General features: G+C 37.0%; 1 protein-coding gene across 9 annotated transcripts; it reads left to right on the forward strand.

The window, feature by feature from the left end:
* The first annotated feature begins 61 nt into the window (after nucleotides 1-61).
* rbm33b (RNA binding motif protein 33b) lies at nucleotides 62-25,838 on the forward strand. Of its 9 annotated transcripts, XM_058759562.1 has the most exons (14): nucleotides 307-375; nucleotides 471-663; nucleotides 1,885-1,960; nucleotides 2,338-2,386; nucleotides 3,250-3,323; nucleotides 3,702-3,879; nucleotides 4,677-4,781; nucleotides 12,343-12,460; nucleotides 13,209-13,477; nucleotides 14,973-15,221; nucleotides 15,790-16,416; nucleotides 20,257-20,439; nucleotides 25,123-25,157; nucleotides 25,272-25,833. In XM_058759562.1, the coding sequence occupies exons 3-14, from the start codon at nucleotides 1,953-1,955 to the stop codon at nucleotides 25,348-25,350; spliced, it is 1,974 nt and encodes a 657-aa protein (XP_058615545.1). In that variant the 5' UTR covers nucleotides 307-375; nucleotides 471-663; nucleotides 1,885-1,952; the 3' UTR covers nucleotides 25,351-25,833. The 9 variants fall into 9 exon arrangements, with proteins under 9 accessions (XP_058615541.1, XP_058615545.1, XP_058615512.1 ...); XM_058759558.1 differs by lacking the exons at nucleotides 307-375; nucleotides 471-663 and adding an exon at nucleotides 62-93; XM_058759529.1 differs by lacking the exons at nucleotides 307-375; nucleotides 471-663 and adding an exon at nucleotides 1,034-1,111 and having other exon boundaries at nucleotides 13,215-13,477; nucleotides 25,272-25,837.
* The last annotated feature ends 546 nt before the right edge of the window (nucleotides 25,839-26,384 follow it).

Genomic DNA, 26,384 nt, shown 5'->3' on the forward strand with positions numbered 1-26,384 from the left:
ATCCAATGAGCGCAAAGAATGCCTAGACATTAAATACCCGGATTAGAAAGTTCCTAAACACCACTCGACCAGCCATGTGACAATCAAGCATTGGTAGGAATCATCTGTTGTACCCTCACTAATGTTAATAATCATTCCATTAAAGAAAATGTTCCAATAAAATAAGTTAATTTATAAAACATCCTTTATTTTTGTTTTCTGCAAACTATAGCAGAACTACTCTCAGGCTAAACTAAAATAGTGGTTCGGTTTACCTGTATTAGAACATGTGGAAGAACATTTTGTATGTTTCTCTTATCGCTTCAGACGTTTGTAGTGCCCTGCGAAGTGGACATCACAGGATATTCCGCCATGATTCCAGTTCGAAGCGAACTTGTATGTCCCATTCAAAAGGCATAGAAGTGTGCGAGACATGAATTTAAATTATATTTATTTACAGAGGTATATTATGTCACTTCACGCTTCTCTAGTGAGTTTCGTCTGTGTGTGAAGAGGCAGCGGCGCAGCGCAAATCCGCGAATGAATGTTCCGAAGTAAACTTCAACGGATTTCCCTGCTCAGGGAGTAACGTTAGGGAGCAATGGACACTGTGTAGGGACCATGTCAATCGGTACACAGTTCATGCATGGAGCTGACTTCTAACGAGCTGATGATCTGAATCAGGTGTGTTAACAAAGAGAGATATGCAAAATATGCAGAGCGGGGGTACGCGAGGACTGGAATTGAGTCCTAATTGATATAATTGAAAACTGTGCTTAACTTTGACAAAACAAGTGTTTAACAAAATAATAGATTCATTTTGAGCCATGACTTCAATTAATCGTTTGTAAAATAAATAATTAAATCCATTTTTAAAACACCTCTTCATTTGTGTTATGAAAAATACTATGCTATGAACAAATTATATGGATTTAAAATGAAAGATTATCGAGCGTGTTAAGGAATCGTGAAAACGAATCTCAAACATATGCAAGTGTATTTTCAAAAGTTGTTTGGGTTTCATTTTTTATTACCCACAATCCCTTGCATAACTAATTTTCGTAACTTTTCACATTTGAAACTTTAGTGTACACCAGGTTAGGCTGTGTATCTATAATGGAAAATATTCAAGGTGGGCAAATTGTTCTACATTACATTATTACCGTGCAAGGTTTTTCTTTCTTTATTTATTTAATTACTTTTTTTAATTTTATATATTTTTTTCTCCGTGCAAGGTTTTTGCCGTGTCTAGATGGCTGTACGTCAGCAGGTGGTTCACGTTTCTCCAAAGTCACGTGAATGCTGAACGTTGCACTTCCTTGACGTTATTTTGATGTTTTCTGCATTATTTGCTTGTTTATCTCGTTATTCAGCACATTGCATGTGGAAAACCGAACAGTTTGGAGACACTTGACCTATATCTAAGATAAATCCTAAACCTGTATTTCTCCATGCGTGGCTGCACTTGACCCTAATCGACGCTAACATAATATAAAGTGTAAAATTCACAATATTAACTGGAACGATAACGGTATCTGCACAAGAAAGCTATACTTCAAAAAAACCAAACAATTTTCACAGTGTGCTGCGCATGCGCAGCGAAAAAGCTGTTGTGAATCGTGTGACGCATGTAGAACATTAGCATTTTACTGGTGCCAAAAATACTGCAGCGCAAGTTTGTTTCTTAAGCAATTGTGGCTTATTTCTTTTTGAAATAGACAGAATATTGTGCAGAAATGCATTATTAGTATTGCGGCACTGCACTTGCTCTGGTACATTTAAATAATGAACTAATAATAGCCTAATTACAGCAACTCTTGGTGTGCACTAAATGCTGCAATCACCTTAATTTTACCACACAATATAATATAAAAACAAACAAAACGTGATTTATTCTCTTCACAGAGAACAATGAGGTTTATGACAAGCCTGGCAGAGAGAGGTTTTTCAGAGGAAAGTATCAATGTCAAGATATGAACAGGTAATCCTGCTCTGAATTTATTCTGGGTTAAACGTCTTCCCTAATAGATTTATGTTATTTAAACTGTAAAAAATAATTTAATAACTATCCAGAAATAAAGATTAATCCTGTATTTCTATCTATTAATTGTATATTCCATATAGACGTATGAGGTACACCGTAGCCTACTAAATAAAGGTATATGGCCTTTATGAGGCTATATAAATATGTAAATTTGGTTATGCATGCACACATTTGATCTCTATATACATTTCACGTTGTTTAATTGTACTTTTTATGTAAAGTTCTTTTCTTTTTGTGAATATGAAGATCAGTATGTTTCTAAAGGACTAGGTGGTCTTGGGCATGCAATGCTTTATGTTCTTTCCTTTATAAAGTGATTCAGAGGAAGACGTTCTGGTGGATGACTGGCTGACATCCAAACAAGTGAGTATATCCAGAACACTGCATATATATATTTGAATAGATTTTCGTCTGCTGTCTTGCACCTAGATCTCTGAATCTTGTAATGGAGATCATGTGGAGTGATTGCATTCTCTGCACAGTATGATATGCTGATAAACAGCAGTAAATATCTGTTAAGATGCCAGGTCTCAGGTGATGGTGTCACATTCTGCCTCAGGATTGTGACAGGTGGTTTCTTCACAGGGCCAGCTGTCCTATTTTTTGCGGTTAATGGTATATTATCTGCTAAATGTGTCCTACGGCACAAATACAAGGTGTTCTGCAGATAAAAGGACCTTACTACTAGAAATAGCTTTAACTGTGGCAGGTTTGAGGTCTCTTGAGGATTGACCAGATTTTACACGAGAGGAACTATAAAGTCTTCACTTTGCTTTAATAACTGAGAAGACTAGCTAAATTGAAAGCAGAAGATTTATCAGTGCAACAATATTTATTTTGTACTTTTTGGGAGCTGAATCTCTTCATCTTTTTGCTAGGCTTTACAAATATAGTTCGTTTAGATTATTTAAGAGCTGAGCATACTGTTCAGCAGATGTATAATTTATTTATTTAAAAATACCAGTAAGCATTCTTTTTGGGTTATTTGAATCAGACAACTGCAGTCTGACAAAAAAAGTCTTATGTAATATTTATAAATGTAAAATATTACCACAATATTGACTGGTACACCGATATAATGAAATATACATTAGTGTAGAAGGTGGATTGGTTCTTGTTCACATGAATCTGTGTTGAAGGACTATATCAGCAAAGATCAATTCTCTAATGAATGACTCATTACAGTGTTGGCTGAAAAGAGCTTAAATTGAGGGTGTATTTCTCAGGACCTATTGGACACAACAGATGAAGAGCTGAACGATGACCTTTTGCGTAGCGATGATGAGAACGAAACTATGAGGTAGGGTGAACTTTTCCTCTTTCTGTAGCAGCCTGATCTATAGGTGAACTGTTAGATAAAGGTTGATTTTTGATGCCCCCCAGAGCCTTTGTTTCAGGTAAGCTCTGCTTAGAGCAAACATCGCTGAAGCACATTGCACATAATGGGAATGTTGTTTCAAAATGCCCTTATCTTGCTCTTTTTCCATCTGGCAAATTTCCAAACAAGAATTACGTAGCTCTGCTTGGAGAATACTGATCTTCTGACATGGCCAATAATCTTTACACTACTTTAAAATGGGAAGATATCAGTTGGCTCCTTGATTGTGGTTTTGAGCACAATTATGTTTGTATTTGAGCACAATTATATTTGCGTTTGACAGGTTGTGTTTCGTTTCAGATGTCACAATGAAAGCATTCCTAAACCAAAACTGCAGGCGATTGCAAAGCCTTACCTTGTTTGTGAAACTCCACACCTTGCTGAAGACCAAGCCAGATGTACTAAAGAAGAGGTGGAGGTGGACCCTGGTGAAGTTTTAGACATCGAAATCAATGCTCCTTCTGGAGATGAATTTCAAGTGAGTTACCCCTTTATCTCTTTAGATAGCATTGGTTTTGTCGTTTGATTTTTTTGTGTTTTTTTTCGCTCCTTAAGATTTCGGTGCATTGGAATTGGCTCCCTTGGGGGAAGGAGTGACAGGGAGGTGAAATTAGATCTATTATCACTCTCTAGCAGTTTATTTGTCTGTGCCCTGACAAAGTTAGTGCTGACAGCTTGTTTGGTGGAAGGTAATGCCCCCCTGTTGTCTCCATGGCAGAATTGAGCTCTGACCTTGAGGCCCGCATCCCTGCGGAAAAGAACTCTTTGTGTTGTAGGAGAGACTCCCCGCCAATTATCAGCCTCGGATAATGCATAGGCTTCTATCAAAGCGTAAACCAAATCTGATAACGCCTGTGTAGGTGAAAAGATTATTGACCCTTTAAAAGATATCTCTGTGGCTTAAATATGGAGGACATAACTGATGCTCCTCTCTTGTTTTCCTGTCCACCAGAGAAAGAGATTATCCCTAATAATGGTGTGATATGTGTTGTGAAGTCAATGTATCATTATTTCAAGGACGTCTAAGACATTGCTGAATAAAGGCTGGTCTTTCGTTGTTAGATAGAGACACAGCCTTTTCATAAGTGATTGAGAGCAATACAAACTGGGGTCAAATAAGCTGTCACTGGATAAGCCAGACTGAATAATTCAATACTCGATGCTATTGAATATGGTAATCAGATAAAAGGACAGCTTTATCCAAATGTCAGCTGATTAGATGTTTAGATGATGGATCAATAAAGCCTGTTGTGAAATGCTGCAATGTGTATTTAGCAGGAAGTTGCTGACTACAGTGACCATCAGAAGGCCGACATAAAGATGGATGTTAAGGATGGTGTTAAAGTGGTGTCCAGTTTACCCATGCAGGAGTCAAGAGAGGTATTGTGTTGTCTTGGTATTTTGGAAGAGGAGGTGCATTTATTGTACATAGGCCTAGTGTTTCTAAAGATGATCATTTGCTGTGAAAAAAAAAAAAACTATGTACACTACAAAATTTGGGGCCAGTAAGATTTTTAAGTTTATGCTTTTGTTTTGCAAGGATGCGTTAAAGGGATAGTTCACACAAAAATGAAAATTCTGTCATTAATTACTCACCCTCATGTCGTTCCAAACCCGTAAGACCTTTGTTCATCTTCGGAACACAAATTAAGATATTTTTGATGAAATCCGAGATCTTTCTGACCCTGCATAGACAGCAAGGATACTACCACGATCAAGGTACAGAAATGTAGTAAGGAAGGACATTGTTAAAATAGTGTTTAAAATGTGACATCAGTGGTTCAACCGTAACAAAAACAAAAATAACGACTTTATTTAACAATTCTTCTCCTCTGCGTCACCCTGGCACCAAAATGGCCCTTTACATTGATCAGAAGTGAAAGTAAAGACTTTTACATTGTTACAAAAGAGAGTTTCAAATAAATGCTGCCCTATTAAACCTTTCTATTCATCAGAGAATCCTGAAAAAATTCATTGTGGTTTCCACAAAAATATTTAGCAGCACAACTGTTTTAATATTGATAATAATAAACGTTTCTTTAAAATAAGCGTATGAATGATTTCTGAAGGGTTATGTGACACTAAAGGCTGGTAATGGCTCTGAAAATTCAGCTTTGTAATCGAAGGAAAAAAAAATACATACTAAAATATATTAAGATAGAAAACAATATATTCAAATAATATTAATTTTCTGAACACTACATTTGAGTATTGAGAATTGGAACTTAATATCCAAGTTCTTATCTGCCAGCCTCACCATTCAGTTTAAATAGATGCTGATATCATAGATCTGTCTGTCACCTTCAACCTACCTCTCTATTTAATGACGAGAGTCTGTTAGTCTAGACTGTAAACACAATCATACACCTGCAGTACAGATGGTGTCTGCTGTTAGGTTTACATCTCTGTGCTCAGAGTATTAGCCTCTGTTTGTGGCACTGAGTCGCATTGTTTGTGTCAGGAGTAGAGACACATGAGGGACAGAGGGCTTTTTTTTTTTTTAATTCTAGAAGGGGTGGCGTTTGCGGGGGCTGGGATTCCCATTGGCACTCTGGTCACTTCTCAGTTTTGATATGCAAGTTGACATAATTTCCGCTCTGCCTATTCAACAGTTTTTTTTTCAGTCATGTACTGTTGTAGCTTTACAGAGGAAGCTAATCCATAGCAAAATCATGTTGTTTACTCTTGATGATATGTACGTACATACATATAAATGCTCAGGACTTAAATAGTATTTTTTTCTGTTAGAGTTCTTAGTTGGCCAAAACTGTCATAGTGTTCTCATTTGGGAAGTGATGAAAAGAAAATATCCTTGACTACTTTCAAGTGTAGGAAACAGAAAATGAAACGACTCCGAAACCACATTTTTGCTCACACCATTCGACTCTTGATCCACCGCACACCATGCATTATAAATTTCCAAGTATAAAAACCTAAGGAGCAGCCCTAGCAAAGCTCAATTGACATTTCAGTTTATGTTACAAATGTAATTTGCATTTTGTCAGAAGTTATGACCCTGTGCAGCACCCTATTTCCATTGAAAGGATGTGCTCCCTACCTACTGATTGGAGATGTCACCCGAAACCATTCTGTTACGCAGAGCAGTGAAATTGATTGTGACACATAGTGTGAAGGAAATAATTGCTGATTCATAGCCTGTTGAGAGGTAGACAGCTTAAAATGGAGGATTCGATATGATGCTTGATGTATAGATTTCACAACCGCCATCACTGACCATTAGTGCGACACTGGCTCAAGTTTTTAGTGCTGGTCTTCAGTTCTTCAGCAGTTTTGTCACAGTTTATTTTATGGCAGCAGCTATTAACAAGCTGATCTGTTGAGCATTCTAGAGCACTTCAGGATATGTTATGTAATTTCCACTTTGTGTTTTGTGGTTGTTTGAGAATAGTGGAGTGTGGAACCAAAGGGAATTGAAGCAGGGCTGCTTTGGTTAACGGGGATCTTCTGCTTTGGAATGAAAGACCTTGGGGTTAATAGACAGACAAGAGTATGGGGGATTGATAGACGCTCCATACTAACATAATCAACACACCCCCAGCCCCTGCAGACCAGCACTCTGTGGGAATTTCTGAATTTATTAAACATAAAATGCTTATCCTGCCAACTATTAGCATGTATTAACTTTACTATCTACATGTAATTGTGGATTTTTATGAGGAACTGCATGTGTTTCTGTATGAGCAGTATAAACTTCAGGAAGATTTTTGTCCTTTTGTCATGCGAGTATGTGAGATCTGTGCGTTTGTTTTATGAAATTATTTCAATTACCAAGGGTTATTGCTCCTCCTATTGGTGTTGATATTTGGATTATGCAAAATAACTTGGCAGTTTTCCACTTTGAGTCAATCATGCGAAATTAGCTTTGTGTTTTGCTTTGGATTTAGCATCTCTCTTGTGGTAAAAACATCTTTTGCATTGGGCGATTACTGTAAAGCCCAAAACCATATTTAATTAATGCAAAAGACAGCAGTTGTACATCCTGATAGCGCTGCGGTATTCTTGTGAACGCGTCCCTCTGATTGTTTAATTGATGATGAAGAGAAACCTCTGCCTCTTCCTCTTGACTCCATGATGAATGAAGCGTTGCTGGTGTAGGATTGGCTGAAACTGCTCATTTAGCATGTCGAGAGCGAGTAGAGTGAGTGTAAATTATGCATAGCTTCGCATTAGCATTATGTCATCTGCAAGAAGCTGACTGGAGTTGCGGATGTCTTCATTCGCTCTAACATAAACTCCTCTGTAGTGTCTTGATGTTATAGCATCTTACAAGGTTGCCTTTTGAGACTGCATTATGAATATTGCTATATTAACATCGAGCATGTTAAATAGACAGCTAAATGTGTATCTCTAAATTTTAAACTTTCATGTAAAACGTAATCCAAATCAATTTTTAAATAAGCATTAGTTTTTATTATTTATTTTTTACAGTCGTTTTTATTTTTCTTTGATTTATAAAATGTTAAATGTGTAATTAATATAAATGAATATATGCTGTTCTAATTATTCTCTGTTTACTTTACTGGCTTTTTCTGTTTGCGCAGTTCTCCTCTGAAACATTTGTATTTGACCGTAAAAATGAGTCAAGTGGCTACTCACACTGGAGGAAATTGTTCAGTTTTAAGTGTTGTGCCCTCTCTTTGTCTATCCCTTTCTTCACCTTTCTGTCTCTCTTCCCATGTTCCCCTCAGCCCCTGTCTCTTTCTATCCTGAAGTCACGCTAATCTGTGATCATGGCATTAATAGACACAGACAGGCGGAGGAGAGGTATCACAGCCCCTCCTTCCTCCCTCTGCAGCACGAGTGGCAGCCCTATTGTCTGCTGGCGTCGGTGGAGTAAAGTGCCGAATTGCCCGGCTTTATTCAAATTATATCACATTTGATAAAGTCATCTCTCAACGAAGAACATCATATAGTTCTGACCCTATTGTTACAGGTATACAGTATCATTAAATGTTGCTGTTAGATGATGTGATCAAACGTGGCCTTCTCACTCTTGTCGCACCCCTCAGGCAAGTACGATCCACCCACAGACCAAACCCTCCAGAGTCCTGAGTCGTACCCTAGCTCTCTCTCCTTCTGAGCCCCCACAATACTTTGAGCCAATCGGCATCTTCCCGGCACCAGAAGAGCCCTCTCTCGGCAAGGTCAGGCTCAGGCCTGCAGCCACTTTCTGCCTGAGGGCTTCACAAATTTACTTTCATTTCATCAAGCTGTTATTGCTGTGAATGGAATAATGAGTTGATAAATATTGCTGTGGGTTTAGATTTTTGTTTAGATGTTTCGTTTTAACATTTATAGAATTTTTCAAATTTATTTAGACATTTTATTTATTTATTTAATATTTATGTATTTATTTATTAAATGTTTATTCGTTCATTTATTTAAATACGATATATGCTGGAATTTTTATTTTTTTCGATAATAATAATTTGTTTATAATGATTAATTCCCAGATACATAATTCCATATATTCAAATAATATTTAAGAATTTACATTATATTATTGTTATTAATAATACAATTTCAGAATACAGTATACATTAATATTGTTTATTATTATTAATAATAATAAAAATGCAATGAATGCTGGTGTTTTATTAATAATGATAACTTAATCTAATTTAAATTAGTAAATTGCTTTATTATTATTATTATTATTATTATAAATTAATAGTATTTTAATACTTCAAATGATTATTATTTGTTGTTGTTAATAATAATAATAATAATAATAGAATTTCAAAAATACAAAATTCATAAATTAGTTAAAAAATATTTTTTATTGTAATAGTTCCATTTCCTGTCTTTAAAGGAAGTTAAGGTGTCTGTACAGTATTAAGTGTCAAATAGGCGTTATCCTTTCTATTGCAGTGCCCTTGATGTCTACACAAAGCCAGGCCTGGCCTGCTGTGGATCCCTTGAGCATCCAAGGGAGTAGCAGCTGCTCGCTCAGTGTGTGTGTGTATGTGTGTGTGCTCATAGACGCGGCTGTGTGTATATGTTTTCTACTGCTATTAATCATGAGTGCCCTGGCTAAACACTGTTTGAGTTGAATCTGTAAACATTGATAGTAGTCCTTGTGCAACTGGAAAGGTTTGATATGGGCTTTAGGCACATGTTTATTTCATTTCTAGGGAGGAGGGGGACTTAATGCTCAATAGGATGTGAGGTCACGGGCCCGGGACATATGCCCCAGCATCAACATTTCTATTCAATCGAAGTCATATTCATTATAATAATCAAAATATCATTCCTAAATATCTTTACCTTAAATTAGTTCTGCTTTACACATCTGAGGTCTAGAAATGAGTCTTTATCATTTAACCTGATGGCGTTCAGTCTTTTTTGTAATAATCAATCAACTCGCCTCTTTCCACAAAAATTGGTTGTTGCCTCCTTCAAAATGCCTTCGTAAATCTGTATGTGCACATTTGACATGATTACACGGCCAGATCATTGAGAAAAGGAGGAGAAAATTGTCAGTTTCTGGCCGCAAGGTTCAGGCGTTTGACCAAGCACACATCTCTGTTCTTCACAAAATGTTTTCCAAGCCGGTTAGGTTCATGTGCTCTGGAAGCCCATGATGTGATGTGTATTTTTCCGCTCTCAAATGTGAATCTCAATCGAGTGCAGCACTTCAGAGAGCAGCTCAGCCTAAGCCAATCAGCAGTGTCGTCGAGCCAAGGCTTGGTATGATGCCGTTTAGAATGCAGGTGACAAAATGCCCCCCGGAAACTTCCATTTGCCAGTGGGCATCTGATTAATCACGATTATCATACCATTATCATACAATCACACACTAATCGTACATGCAGGGTCCCATCTGTGGTGTGTGTGTGTGTGTGTATGTGTGTACGGAATATTTTCTGTGAAGAAAGGTGTTTAAATATTAATCCTGTCTATCATTTTAAACTTCATTTTACAACTGCATTGAGTATTCCATTGAATTGAAATGGATGAATTGCCTCCAGTGAAAGATCTCATTAATTCCATTAATTGCAGCAGAGAATGGGTTGGCTTCTGTTTGTTTGCACTGGCTGAATGACAGCTCTGATAGTGAGTGAGGCAGATAAAGGCTCTTTGCTATGGATCAGTGGATTGCCCGCAAGTTTTTAATTCCGTGATGTCAGAAGTCGCTTAAATGGCTCTTTGTGAAAAGGAAAACATCAGACTGCTGTCTTGTTAAAAACACATCACAAATAATCCAGGTCATTTGACTGATAGAGGTGCGCTTTACAAAACGATGCACTTTCTGTTCAGCTCTATTTTGATTTGAATCATATTAGAATATTTAGGTGATTTAATAAGTTACCTATCCCGTAATAAATTATGTAGACAACTAAGAAATTAATTTTAAGTGAATAATTTTGCCCTCGTTTGACCTTCTTCAGCAGTAGCCCTACAGCAGTTTTTAATTTAGAGTGCGCTGAATATAAACATCCCTCTTATGACTTTCTGATTCCACAACAGCATCTCTCCTCCAGGAAAGAGGCCCAGTGGCGTGACCGTCTTCCCCCTCTGTCGGTGCAGTTTCAATGGCAATTCTAACACTGAGAGTGGAAGACAACAGGCAGAGCATGATTCTAATGAAACATCCTCCCATTGTCCTCTAAATCATCTCGGTTATTGAATGCGGTGCAATCCACACCTGGCTCCAGCCCTGGAGAGCTTCGGCAGCCTCTCTCTCTCTCCCTCTCCCTCTTGCTCCATCTCTCTCTCTGTAAATGCAGGATTAGCCATTGAAAGAGCATTCTTGGTTATCAAATTCATACAAACGGCTTTTGCTTTTGTGTAGTGCTTTTAATTAAATCCTACTGGGGGGCTGGAACTGACCTTTTGAGTGGAGAACTGATTAAGTGCACAATGGCCAGTTATTTCTGAACCACAGTCTGTTGCATAGAGCCACTGATTAACTTTCTGTTTAGGACGACTTGGCTTGAATCTCATTCACACACAGGCCAAGGAGAGGAGAAAAAAAAGGAGTAATCAATTCTGGTTTAGAATGTAGATTAGGAGCGATAGCATCGGGTAATTAACGGGTAAGGGTGGCATTTCGTACGTGAAGTACAGTGAAAAAGGGCTTATTTGAGAACCGAGATGGATATTTAAGAGGATAAAGGTGAAATCGGGGTGGTTAGCTTTACTTTGAAAGGATTAGTGGATTGTTATCGTGCGCCCCCCGAAAACCTCAGTGCAATTATGGCAGATGTGCGTGATCATAATGGCCAGAGTGCCAGCAAAGTTTCCGCTTTGAAACACTTGAAATCTCTGCTAATATGTGAGAATAAGTGGACAATCATCGTATCATGATGATCAAAATGAAATTTTATATATATATATATATATATGTGTGTGTGTGTGTAGTTTATTCCTGTGATGGCAAAGCTGAATTATCAGCAGCCATTACTCCAGTCTTCGGTGTCACGTGATCCTTTAGAAATCATTCTACTATGCTGATTTGATGCTCAAAAAATTCTTTGAATATAAAGTTCAAAAGAACAGCATTATTTTAAATAGTAATCTTTTGTAACATTTTATAAAAGTCTTTACCACCACCGTTGATCAGTTTAATGCATCCTTGCTGAATAAAATGATTAATTTATTTAAAAAAGTGTCTTTCTGAAACATTTTTTGAAAAGTAGTATGTCTATATATATATATATATATATATTTATATATTTATTTGTTATATTTTGAAAATATTATATTTTAAAAATTTATATTTATTTTATTCTTTATTTTCCCAAATTTGCTTTATTTTTTGAATTAGCTTCGAAAGGTGATGAAATGAAAAACTGCAGAATAATTTTCTAGTTTATAGAAGATGATGTATTACTATGGCATTCATTTTCTACATGTATTGTTTATTTGAATGAAATATGTGTTTTTCCTTGGTGCTCATTTGTTGGTGTTTGGTTAGGGTGGATCTGAGTTGCGAGAGGGTCTCTCTCTTCAACCCTCTGGGCGTCATCTCGCACGCTCCTGCAGGGGACAGCCTGCCCCAGAGGAGACCCTCACTGGACCCTCCCGCAGTCCTGGTGAGACCACATATCCCAACTGCATACAGTGCTCCAGACGGTTGAGCAAACAACGCTACAAACGCATCCGGTCTCGGAAGGTGTATGTTTAGATGCATACACCCTTTTTTTTTTTCTAACCGAACCATCTGTTACTATGCTACTCTACTGGTAGAATCTTGTAACCTAAATACATACACTACTGTTCAAATGTTTGGGGTTGGTAGTCCTTTTTTAAATAAATTAATATTAATTATTTAGTAAGGACACATAAAAGGTGACAAAATGACGTTTGTAAGATTTCTATTTCAAATAAGTGTTGTTCTTTTGAGCTTTTACATAAAAGCAGCAGAACTGTCATTTGCTGACAATAATAAGAAATGTTTCTATTATGACACTGAAGACTGAAAATTCAGCTTTGCTCTTACAGATATAAATCACATTTCAAAATATGTTAAAATTGTAAACAGCTGATTTAAATTGTAGTATTTCACAATACATTTTTGATCAAATAAATGCATTCTTGGTGAGCATAAGAGACTTTCAGTGTGAATTAGATGCATGAATTTACAATGTTTTGATTTCCACCGAAATGGCCATTTGCCTTTTTGACTTTTGCTCTATCCTCAGCACCTGCTGTATGCAGTCAGACACCCAAGGTGCAAACAGAAGTAGAGATGTCACATTAGATCAGCGGAAATATGGCAATATGGCACCCGCATGTTCACTTCCCCTCTTTTTTTGTCTTTGTTTCACCTTTCCTTCAAAGAGCCAGTGTTCCCAGGACAGCATATGTTTGATCAACAACACTCTGCTTCAGTCTTGGACACTAATCCGCTCCTCGCTGGACCTACTCCCATGGGCTCCATTCAGCCTCCAGGAAATGAGAGTGACCCCTGGAGGCCCAGTCTAGCTTTGCAGGGGCCCACGGATCTGTCAAAGCCTGGGACTCCCCACCGTGGGCAAAAGCCTCTCCAGAAACATCCATCAGCTCAGTTTGGCTGCTCCTTTATTGCTCCCTCTGGACCACAGGCACAGGTAATATTCAAGGACATAGCATAATGGCCACTCCTGTCCATTGTGATTTGATTGGTTAATGTGTGCCTTATGAAGGCTGTTAACATCTTCTGATGATCAAGGAATTTTGCTTTCATAAGATAAATACTCTTACCTTATCTTTAGGTTTAGTGTACTTCGCCAAATTAAGTAACAAGTGCCTATTTGCCCTGTTTATGTTATTTTATTTGTTGAACCTGTAGCCAAGTGGTTCACATTGCTTTTACTTATTACACTGTTGCACGTATGGACAACATTAGTTTAAATCTGTTTTTGAAACAAATAGAAGAGACAAAGTACCATGTATATACATTTAATGTCTACTCCAAATACATCAATGCACTTCATTGTAGTAATCGGATGAATTATAGTATGCCCCTTGTTTGTTCTCATGGACAGATGGACCCACAGGCTACGCTGCCCTCTAGTGTTTAAAGGCAGTTTTGGGCAATTACTCTGTTCCCTCTTTGGTTTCAGTAGGCTGAGCTGAATTATTTCACCATCAAGGTCATTAGATTTTGCATTTCCTTTTTTTTTTTTTAAATGGATCTATACACATATAATCGGAGTATTTTTTATCTTTTTTATTTATATTTACACATTTATACACAATTGAGTTGTGGAGGTGACCTTGTTTATGTGATATTTTCTTTTCCTAGCACGAATTGCTTTATTAAGCACAGTGCCCTTTGACTTAGACTCTTCCTCTGCCTGTCAATCAAAGAAAATCACTGGCTGCCAACTCTTTACAGGCCCACATCACCAAACACAGAGCAAATCACAGTGTCAATCTGCCTTCACCACGAGTGGCAGGGAATTTCATTGGTTAAGCTGCAACCCTTTTAGTTTAGTTTTTATTTAAACGTATTGAGATTTTTTTTTAAAGCTGACTGAAATATTGAGATTCTAAAAATTAATACTTTTTTATTTTTTAAAATTGTTTTTGCAATTTACACTTACTGTTCAAAAGTTTGGTGTCAGTAAGATTTTTTTTTATTTGTTTTTGAAAAACATTTCTTATGATTATGAAATTTTTAGCAGCCATTGCTCCAGTCTTCAATGTCACATGATGTATCTTTCTTGTATGCTGATTTGGTGTTCAAGATACATTTCTTATTATTATCAATGTTGAAAACAGTTGTACTGCTTAGTATCTTTGTGGAATCCATGAGACATTTTTCAGGATATTTTTGATGTATAGAAAATTCAAAAGAACATCATTTATTTGAAATAGAAATCTAGATGTCTCTACTGCCACTGATCAATGCTTACTGATCAATTTAATGCATCCTAACCTCAAATTGGTGGAATTTAAACAATTTTTTGGTAAAGATCCTCTTTCCATTTCTTCACTTAATGTAACTTTTATATAATTTTCTCTAATCCAGCAAGCCTCAGTGGCCTCTTAGCATGGCTGATCTCTTATTACCAACTGCAGCACGTATCCATTTCTAATAACAGCCTCCATCCCACTCAGAAACCTGCTGTGCTGGTAAGAGCTGTTGCCAGGATGGTGCAGAGTGCCAAGCCAATGGCTGTTGCCAGGGGGATGCCCATTGCTGCAAGGCAGCCAGCAAGTGCCAAGTCTAAGATATCTGCCAAAACTCCACCAGCGCCAGGGATGGTGGGAAGAAATGTGGGTCAGAAGGTCAAGGTGCAGCCCCAGACTCCTCCAGCTACTCAAAAACTTCCTGCAAAGCCGCTAAACATGACAAACAACAAAGAGGTCAGTGTGATGTCTGTGACAGTCACAGCTTTATTAAATTAAAAACCTTTATGTTAGCTGTGTTGTACTGTTTAGCATCATTTCACAGTTTTTGGGTCGATACGTTTGAAGGCTTTATAGCGACTCTCTCTCTCTCATTTTCTCTGGACTTTGATATGAAAGTGTGTGGTAATAGAGCCTTTCACCCCGTGCTCAAGGTCAGGCAGTCTGTGTGAAAGCTGTTCATTAGACCAATTATTACCTCTAACAATGCAGTCAGGAGGAAATCAATAGCCACTGTCGGGGCTGTTTCAAAGCCCAGCTCTGAAAATCAATCAGTCCGGCTTCTATCTGCATTCTCCTCCTTCAGTCATGTTCAGACAGCAGACATTTGCCGATATCAGCAAGGATTTTTGTATTAAAAAAAAGCTTTAATTATATTTAGCAGAATGTCTGTGCCTTAAGCAATAATAGAACACAAGAACTTATAGTGATTTTCTTTTTAATGAAGTGTTCTTTATAAAGCAAATTACGTACTAATAAATGTCCAAGCTTGCTGTGATTATACCATTTAATTGTTTATTATCAGTTTTGTTATCCTCAGTGTGAAGAGGAGGCGTTCTACATGGAGAGGCTGCAGGAGCAGATGCGACTGAGGGAGCAGGTTATCAAACAGAAGGAACGGATGAGATCTAGACGGGCCGCAAACAAGAAGCATCTGCAGCAGGAGCGCTTCCAAACTGATAGTTCCACCGGACACTGGAACAACAACCAAAATCAACAGAAACAGCCATGTGTCTTGGGTTCTTGCCCTCGGAAGGTTACGCACCAGCAGCCCTTCCATAATCCCCCTCACTGTCTCGTCCTGGAGCGCCAAAAAAATCCAGAAAAAAAATCCAGAAATGAAATCCAGCCCTTGCCTTCACAGCAGCACCAGTACCAGGTTGTAGTGCCCCCACTTCAGCCACCATGGCAACAAGCTCCACTGACACGAGGGAATCCATCAGGCCATGCAGCAGAGCTGCAGCATAATCAGCCTCATCAGAGGGGCACAGACAGGGTGGTGTTACAGGGAATGGAGCAAGTCCCAGATCAGATGAACCAACAGTACAGTATTGATGAAGTCTGGCGAGGACACAAGAGGAAGTGTGAGCCGAGAACTTCTGATGGGCCTGTTCCCACTAAAATTAGAGTGGTCAAACACCTCAGCCCGGTTGTAAGTACTGCTCTTTCCCATGAATACCAGCTATAATTATTACTTGTGAATTCATTTGTCAAAATCTCTACCAACAAAAAACTAATCACACGTGGTGTGACATGGTTTGAGATATGTGCTTTATTATTGGCTGTTACAAAACGGTTTATTTTGAAGTGTCCAATAACTGATGTGCAGAACCGATTTTTAAATATTGTTTTGTTTCTGCACTAGTGACACAATAGTAACTAAATGGTAACACTTTACAATAAGGTTCATTAGTTAACATTAGTTAACTACATTAGTTAACATGAACTAAGAATGAACAATACTTCTACAGCATTTATTGTTCTTAGTTAATGTTAATTTCAGCATTTACTAATGCATTATTAAAATCACAAGTTGTTTAACATTAGTTAATACACTGAACTAACATGAACAAACAATGAGCGACTATTTTTATTAACTAACATCAAAGATTAATAAATAATGTAATAAATGTATTTTTCATTGTTAGTTCGTCAGCATTAAACTATAACAAATGCATTAAATGTTCTAATAATAATTTATTATTATTGTTGTTATTATTCAAACATAATGCAAATTTTTGTAATACTATTATTATTGCTACTACTATTGTAGCATTATTATTATTATTATTATAAAATATAATTAAGTATTCATAATTCATATTAATATTATTAATATAATTATTATTTAGCTTATTGCTATGTGTCAAGGATTTCTATAATGTAAGCATGGATGGCTGTTATTTAAAGTTAATTATTAAAATTAATAATTTTTGCAAACAACAATTTAAAATGCAAAAATTAACATCGGGGTGACTTAATGAAACATGTAATTTTCCCAACTGAATTAATAAATACAATTATATTAATATATAATATAATATAATATCTTCCTCTTCCATTGGTCAGACAAACCAATGAAATCTATTTCATGCTGCCTCTGGCATATTTTTATCTCTACAACATATTGCCTGTTGGTGCTGTTTCCACAATATAGATTGTATGTACAGTACATATAGTATTGCATATATAAGTGAGAGCAATATGTACATGATTAGATATCGAGGTAAAAGATTTCCTTTCTATGATTTCTCCTTTCAAAACAAGCTCATAATTCGCCCCCATATATGAATTCCATCTTCCCCATGTGACATCCTTTCATCTCTTGTCTTTCCTGTGTAGCCACCCTTTCTCTCCCTTCTTTACTCTCCATAACCCGTCCTGAGATGAGAGGCATGCGAGCTTTGTTGGCCGATGAAGATAACAGGGTGTCAGTCTTAATAGAGGTTGTGGTGGTGGTGGTGGTGGGGGGGTGTCTTTGCGGAGAAATGTCTGCAGACAGCCGAATCGATGAGGTTGCATTTGACAGAGTGGTGCGGGCCTGCTGAAAGACAGATCAGCAAGATGCTACCCAGGGACATTGTTCCGCTGTCAGTCTCTTCCGCGCTGACAATGTTATCTCGCTCCCTCTCTCAAGTATCAAGTATCTTTCAGGTGTTCAGAATTGGATGTCACCCCCTGAAGACGTGCAATTAATCTTTGGTGTGTGTTTGCAGACAAGAATGTGTGTGTATGTGGGCACGTTCTCTTAATACCTGTAAATAGAGAGTTGCTAGTATGGCGGATTTGGATTGAAGAGCTTAGCCACAGATAAGGGAAATTAATTTTTCATCAGGAATAATAGCAGGCGTGCCAACAGGGAACACAAAGCAGGAGTGAGGGCGAGCGGGGAATTTGTCAAGTGTTGTCACCCCGGGATAATACTGCTTAGTGTGTGATTGGTGTAATGGAGGGCTGTGATTTCTATGGAGGGGGATTAATCACTTTACACTGTGCTGAGAGCAGCAGAATACAGATAGCACTGTTTCACTGCATCAGATCGTGCGGCCTTGATTTTGGATGTCCTTGGGACATGTTTATAGTCTAAAGACGCATTCACACTTAATGTGTCAAAACAGGTGTATCCAGAGCAGTAAACCAAATTGGATTTAAACCTCCATACAATAGAACTTCATACTTGGATAATTACTAAATGCCTTGACTTTCTGCAAAAGTGGTTTCATTGGTGAATTCATCCCACCCAAAGCAGCTAAATGAATGTAAAGTGAAGATTTTGACTAGAAAGTATGCATTTGTAATTGTATGGATTCACACTGGGCACAAACATTATGGAAACGAGTTTTTCTTTGGTTCATATGCAGCTGTTGCAGCTCCACACCATTTAACACATAAACTACTTTTGGAAAGTTTCAATAGGATTTTTTTTTATTTTTACTTTTATACAAAAAGGAGACATTAAATTGATCAAAAGTGACACAGTAAAGACACTTTATAATGTTGCAAAAGGTTACTGTGTCAAATAAATGCTCAATATTGCTCAAAAATGTATTCCACACACAAAAATGTATTCTACAGTTTCCACAAAAACATTAAGCAGCACAACTGTTCAACATTGATAATAATAAGAAATGTTTCTTCAGCTCCAAATCAGCATATTAGAATGATTTCTGAAGGATCATGTGACACGGAAGACTGGAGTAATTGCTGCTGAAAATTAATCATTTCCATCACAGGAATAAATTAAAATTCACAATATTACTGTTTTTACTCACCTTGGTGAGCATAAAAGATTTTCAAAAACACAAATAATGTTGCTGACTGACTGCAAACTATAGAATGGTATTGTATTAACTAAGGATGTCAAATAGGTAAAATTCTGTAATCAAATTATTTGCATGAGACGCTGATTAGGTAATCAAATTAATCACATGTATCGATATTTGCAGAGGAAACAAAGATTTGCCCCCCAAATAAACAACTTCAAAAAGATTATATTATACTGGAAGTTGAAGTTAATAGTTAAAAATAGTTCAGCTCTCAAGACCTTTCTGTTGTTTTTTAATGTGTCCGTTGTAAACAGCTCTTGGCACATTCTGTATCCGCTGCTCTCAGTAGGTGTTGTTTGGAAGTAGTTGTAGTTTACTGTGGTCTAGTGAAAACCTGAATGTGTAACTTTACTTGAATCTTGAATTATTTGCATTTTTATTGTGTTTTTGTTTTGTTAAATAATAAATAATTGCATTGTGTTGACAACTCTAATCCTAATACATACAACACAGACTGTCCCATAGACCATGTGGGAAAAATCAATTATGTTCAGGTCTGTTTTCCTGCAGGAAATGTTGTGATGATGTCTAACATCATAACATAGTCTGTGGGAGTGCCATTGTTGTACATCACTGTAGGCCAGTTGTTTTGACTGTAGACCTGGGTATGCCCACTGCTTTCACAGCAGTGTAGTGGTCAGGTGTGACATTGAACCCCAGCCAGCTGAGAGAGGTGCGGAACTTGAAGCAGAGAGAGTCACGGGGACTCCTGATTTGTTTATGCTCATTAAGCTCTGAGGTGGGAGGTGGGACACTCTCGGCAGGACAACAGGAAGGTAGATGCAGCATGGGAAGGTCAGGAAGACACTTGGAAGTGGACTAAAAATACACTGAGAGCTCCAGTCCATCCTTAGACCTGCATGCCACCATTGGGGATAGAAAAGAACTTAATACAAGGGGAGAAGATTAATATTAAAGGGATAGTTTTCCCCAAAACTAAAATTTTTGACATCATTTACTCACCCTCATGTCGCTCCAAACCTGAACACAAAAGAAGATGTTTTGAACCAAACATTTTCTGGAAGCCATTGACTTCCATAGTATTTTTTTTCCATACTATACTAATGAATCAAGACTTAAGTTATAACTGTTCCTTTCCTTTTTTTAACATTCCTGTTTTTGTGGTTGTTGCTGTTTGTTTTTTTGTTGTTGTTTTTTTGCTACAGAGTGTGAGTTGTGATCTCACACCAGAGATGAGCAAAGAGACTAACGCAGTGACTAAAACGAAGCCCAGAATTGTCACCTTCAAAATGCCTGATTCATCGCCACCTTCATTTCTGCAACACAGTCTCAAGTTAAACTGTCCCAAACAGGGAAGGGGATCCGGCCCAAACCAGCCCCAGGATGAGGTAATTGTGTCTCTGTCCTCATCATGTTGTGAATGTGGGCGAGTACTATACTATATTCTTTAATCCTTATAATTTATTGTCCATATTCCTGTTCAGTAGTTCCTATGGAACTTGTTCATTGCATGTCTGGGAGTTTAAACCTCACATCAACTACATTTCAGTGATATTTCATGGTCAACAAAAAGGTAAATTTTCAATAGTGTAGCAATTTATGAAGCCCGTAAGTCATTGTCAAACCAAGCGACATCCTGGTGGTCAATGAATCAAATTTTCGTGATCAATTTGAACATGAGGGAAATCTGTTTGGGGAACGTTTTCACTCTCATGCGAAACTCCTGATTGCATGGATTCTTATTTAAATGACTGTGTCGCCAACTAAATTTTGCCGAGCAGTGGTAAATGTGACTGCATCTTTGGTCTGGGTAGATGCCATATTTAACTTGATGGCATTGAAGTTTTTTTTTGGATTGTGTGTTCATGGATTATACTGTTACCAAATGTTCAGCTAACGAATATTAAAAAAACAGCAGAAAATCGAACCTGGTCCGAATTTTTTTTTTTATGATGGACGAAGGTTTCGAAGGCAGTGTGTAAACGTGATCGTCGTATTTATTTTTTTAATGTGTGAAAATTTCGGACGAGAATTTTGGACTTGGTGTGCAAAGACCTTAACGTCTGTAAGATCCATTGACCAGATTGTATGTCCGTCCCTTACAGCCTTGTTTCCATTAGTGTAAAATGAAATATGGAAATATCTACCCTCACAAAGGTCTATTCTTTTGTTAGTCAATAGAGTCAAAAAACATTGCGGCATCTCGTCCGTATTGAAACATCAGCAGACGCCAGAAGGGCAAACTAAATTGGTCGTCTCGGCGTGCGCCTGGCGCTCACTGCAGGTTGTTGTTCAGGGGCGAGGTATAGTCGGAGAGGGCCAGATGGGCAGTGCCCACTTGGTGCCAGGCAAACAGACGAGCAGTAGAGCGGGAAGAGGGGGGAGAGAGTGGGCAAGGCTGCAGACCTGGTGTCAGTTGAAGGGCTTTCTTCATCAACCGCTGGGGTCCATCTGAAAAACCTGCTGATGTCAGTAAGACCCATTCAGGTAGGTCAAATCCCCGCTCCCCTCCCAGCTCCACCACTCACTGTCAGGCCCGTCTACTCACCCTGGAAAGCTGATACGATCAGTGCAATTTACTGTGAAACAGCTTAACCCCTTTGTGAAAGTTAGTGCGGTTAATGACGCGCTGTCCTGGTGCAGACGTTTGAAATAAAACGAGCAGACAGTTTCATAAGATTGACTCTGCATTCTTCTGCCTCTGGTGTTTGTCTCCTTGGAAACATCTTCGATTTCTCGTTGTTTGAAGTATCTTCTAAATGGTGAAACTGTAGGTTCAGTTTGTTAACATTTAGGTAGTAGTATGGGCAAGTGCCATGTATAATTTTTGACAGAAATGAAAACGAGGCTGTGAGGAATACAAGTACAGTGTGTTCTATGGATTAGTAGTAGTTTAATATTAATATATAGTTTATATTAGTGTTTTAGTAAGATTTTAGATTTTTAGATTTTAGTTTCTAATGCGTAATGGCGATACTGAGATTTCAGCAGCCGTAGTGTCATGATCCTTCAGAAATCATTCTAATTTGCTTGCTTGCTGCTCAAGAAAATGTTCTTTTTAGTGTTAAAAACAGTTGTGCTGCTTAATATTTTTGTGGAAACTGTGATACATTGTCTACAGGATTCTTTCATGAATAGAAAGTTCAAAAGAACAGCATTAATTTAAAATAGGAGTTGTTTGTTGTATATTGTTTTATATATGTATGTATATATTAGTGCTGTCAAATGATTAATCGTGATAATCACATTCAAAATAAAAGTTTTTGTATACATATGATAAATACACACAGTACATACACATATATTGTGTGTGTATATATAAAGACACATACAGCATATATTTTGAAAATATTTACATGTATATATTTATATTCATATAAATTATATCATGTTTAAATATATTTAATATATAAACGTAACATTTTTCTTAAATATATACATGCGTTTGTATTTATATATAAACGTAATAAATATACACAGTGCACACATTATATAAACAAACTTTTATTTTGGATGTGATTTAATTGCGATTAATCGTTTGACAGCACTAGTATGTAGATAGATAGATGGATGGATGGATGGATGGATGGATGAATGGATGCAAAAGGCTCTAAGTGCCACCTGAGATTTTCTTCTAAAATTAGAATTTTTCCCTCAGGCTCTCGTGTGTAGGTTCAGTAATTTCACTTTAATGGTAATGGCACTTCTGTATCTGAACTTTGTGTGTGTGTGTGTGTGCATATATGTGTATGTATGTATATATATATATATATATATATATATATATATATATATATATATATATATATATATATATATATATATATATATATATATATATATATATATATATATATATATATATATATATATATATATATATAATTATTTATTTTTTAATATATATTTATGATCATTTTGCTCAGTTTACTTTTTATTTTTGTTGTATTGATTCTAAAAACAAAAATCTTACTGTTTAGAAAGCTAAGCGAAGTTACAGCAACACAAAAACATTTGAAGAGGTGAGAAATGTGGCCACAAGTGAGACTAACGTTAAATAGAGAGACACAAAATTCACTATCTGAAAGAAACTATAATACATTTTTAGAAAGGAAGTTAATCATGTTTGACCTAACAGTATGTGGCATCTTCTCCTCTAGTTTTCATTACTGACGTCTACTTCATCTGTTTTGAGCGCATGCCACAGAGTGCATTTTTGGCATTGATATGTAATTACTTGTAATGCACAAGCCTCTCAGATGGCTGAGCAGGAAGTAGGAAGCTCTGAGGATGAAGTATTCCCCCATAGTTCCCCATCCTGACTGCAGCCAATCACCTGCTGTTGCCTGGTCTGTTGATGTGCCTGTCTGCACAGTATGACTCTATCCCTGGTGTGCGCGGATCTAAAGGCTTGACGGGGTTGAGAGGCGTTCGGCTGTCATGTTGTGCATTACTGCACAGAGAGTGAGAGGTGATTGTTCACTCGCTGACACAGAGGCATCATAGCATTGCCTTGAGCAAAGCTTGCACGGCAGTCATCTGAATCACAGCTTTTTTATGTGTTTTACTCAGTGTGAGTGGGTGTGTTTTCTTTCTTCCAGATTAAACGATTTAGCCCTTTTTCCTGTGGCTGTCACAGTGCATTATATTTGGTTATCTGATATACTAATTGGCTAATGTAATAACAGTGTAATAACAAAACAATGATAATGAAATTAGTTTTGAAGAAAAGTAGAAATGACATCACGTATTATCATTGTGTTATTATTGCATAATATGTTAATCCTATTATTACTAGGATTTGTGTTCTTAACGCTCTTTTTGCTTGTCCCATCATTTGTGAGTGGAATAGTCTTGGTGAGATAGGAAGGCATATCTTTTAGATCTGAATATGCACTTCCCAAGGCTGCGTAAGGTTATAATTTTATAAAGGTCCACTAGAGGGCAGCCTTTGTCGACTTGTTGAGCTCTAGGTAAAGCTGAATACAGAAAGGTCAAGAGGAACAATTTGCTTTATGGATGTGGATTAATTTAAAACAAATAATTATGCCATTTTTTTAATGTCAGTTTTGAACCTGGTCAAAAACAGTATTTGTATTCCTTTTTGAATTCTTATTGTAAAACCTTCTTTTAGAGCTTAAATTAATCATAATTCAGTATTAAAGCTATTTCTGCTTTTAAGTCTGTATGATCAAAAATTCTGTAACAACAGTAATATTGTGAAATATTACAGTTTAACTTTTCTATTGTGATACATTTTATTATATATTAATAATATATTAATTTAAAATATATTTTGTAATTTGTTCCTAGGATGGCAAAGCTGAATTTTCAACAGCCATTACTTACAGTGTTACATGAACTGATAATATGAAGAAACATTACTTAAAATGATCTATGTTGAAGACAGCTGATTCATATTTTTGTGGAAATCGTTACATTTTTTTCAGGAATCTTTGATTAATAGAAATAATATTTAGAATGAATAGCATTAGCATTTATTTGAAATAGAAATCTTTTATAGCATGTCTTTACTGTCAATGTTAATCAATTTAATGCATCCTTGCTGAATAAAAGTATTAATTTCTTTAAAAAAAAAAACTTAATGACCCTAAACTTTTGAACGGTAGGTTGGAGTAGCCTATGTTTTTAGCATTCACTTGATTGAATTCACTGTAGATGATCAATGAAAACATTTAGCAACATCCGTGGTGACAGGATGAGATCTACACAAAAGTCATTTCCAAGTATTTGCTAAACGTTAGGATCTATACCACCCACAGTGTCCTGCAGTGACCAAACAGCTACCTGGAATGTTAAAGCGAGCAGTTATTACATGCAACATTGCTTCTCAGTGGCCTCTAATGAGCTGGCGGTTTTATGATGTCACAAGCATTACAAAAACACCGCTGACCCTGACAGGCAGCAGGCCCACTGTCACCCTATAAAAATGGACCGAGAACGCTACTGGAACGTGATAATGGGCACCAGCCCGGCATCATTACTTTTTAATGAGTGTCCCTCAGGGGTCATACCTTTGATCTGACCTTTATAACCTTCTTTTGACACAGGTGGCTGTCAGGGGAAACCAACGCAGCGCTTTCATGTAAGTCGACGCCATAGTTTCCCAGCATGTTCCTGTTTCATTCATATTTGTTTATGTGTTATTGGGTACCATATACCATGATGCTTAAGCCCTCTTTTTTCCCGGCTGTTATAGACCCTTCAGTTCCGGCCTGAGAACAGAGTCTGTTACTGCTCAAACCCATGTCAACTTCATAGTAAGACTGAACCACTGAACTTCTTGGAAATCAAGCTTTATCCAACAACATGCTGAGTTGAAATTTTTCAGTGTTCTCACAGGTTTGGCAACGTTTTTGTTATGATGCAATATTTGCCTTTTTTGTGATTGTTGAAGACAGTGGTTTGGCATTTTGCTCCTTGGTTTCCATTAAATACCTACACTGCTTGCATGTTCCTGCGTGGCTGTTCATGTTATTTAGCAAGAAACCCTTTAATTTGTATGTTCTGTGATATATTGATACTTTATTTTGAGTCACTTTTATACAGTCACTCATATTGATTTACTATTCCCCATAACTGTATTTCAGTTTTATTTAAGTTCTGTCTCTGTGGAATGTGCAGATAAAAATGACCTATAAAAACAAAGGTGGCATCATGATGATGAATTATAGCCTGTTGACAACTTCCAGTAATGTTTTAATAAACATTAAAGTTGTAGTTCACCCAGATTTTTTCACTCACCCTCAACCTGCATGAATTTCTTTGTTCTGCTGAACACACAAGAAGAGATTTTGAAGAATGTGGGTAACCGAACATTTGTTGGTCCCCATTGACTTCCATAGTAGGAAAAAATACTATGGAAGTCAATGGGGACCATCAACTGTTCAGTTACCCATGTTCTTCTTTTTTTGTCTTTTTTTTGCGTTTATTTGGTTCATCTTAGGTCAGACAGAAAGTAACAGTAAGGTAAATATAGTGATATAATATAGATATAGTTACCCATATTCTTCAAAAAATCTTGTGCGTGTTTGTGATGAAAGAAATTCATACATTCTTGGAACAACTTGGGTGAGTAAATGATGACAGTGTTTTCACTCTTGGGTAAACTATCCCTTTAAGCAGTAATGTTTTCTATGCCTCCCAACATGATTAGGTAAAGCGCTGCATTTGACACAATCACTCACCGACTAACTTTGAATATTAAATGTTTCCTTCATCTTTCTGACAAAAGTCTGCCTAGGCAACATGTTTTACTCATGCAGATGTCCAGCACCATCTAGTGGCCAATTTGCTTGATCTTTTTTAGTTA

The sequence above is a fragment of the Onychostoma macrolepis genome, chromosome 02, assembly GCF_012432095.1.
Source record: "Onychostoma macrolepis isolate SWU-2019 chromosome 02, ASM1243209v1, whole genome shotgun sequence".
NCBI lineage: Eukaryota > Metazoa > Chordata > Actinopteri > Cypriniformes > Cyprinidae > Onychostoma > Onychostoma macrolepis.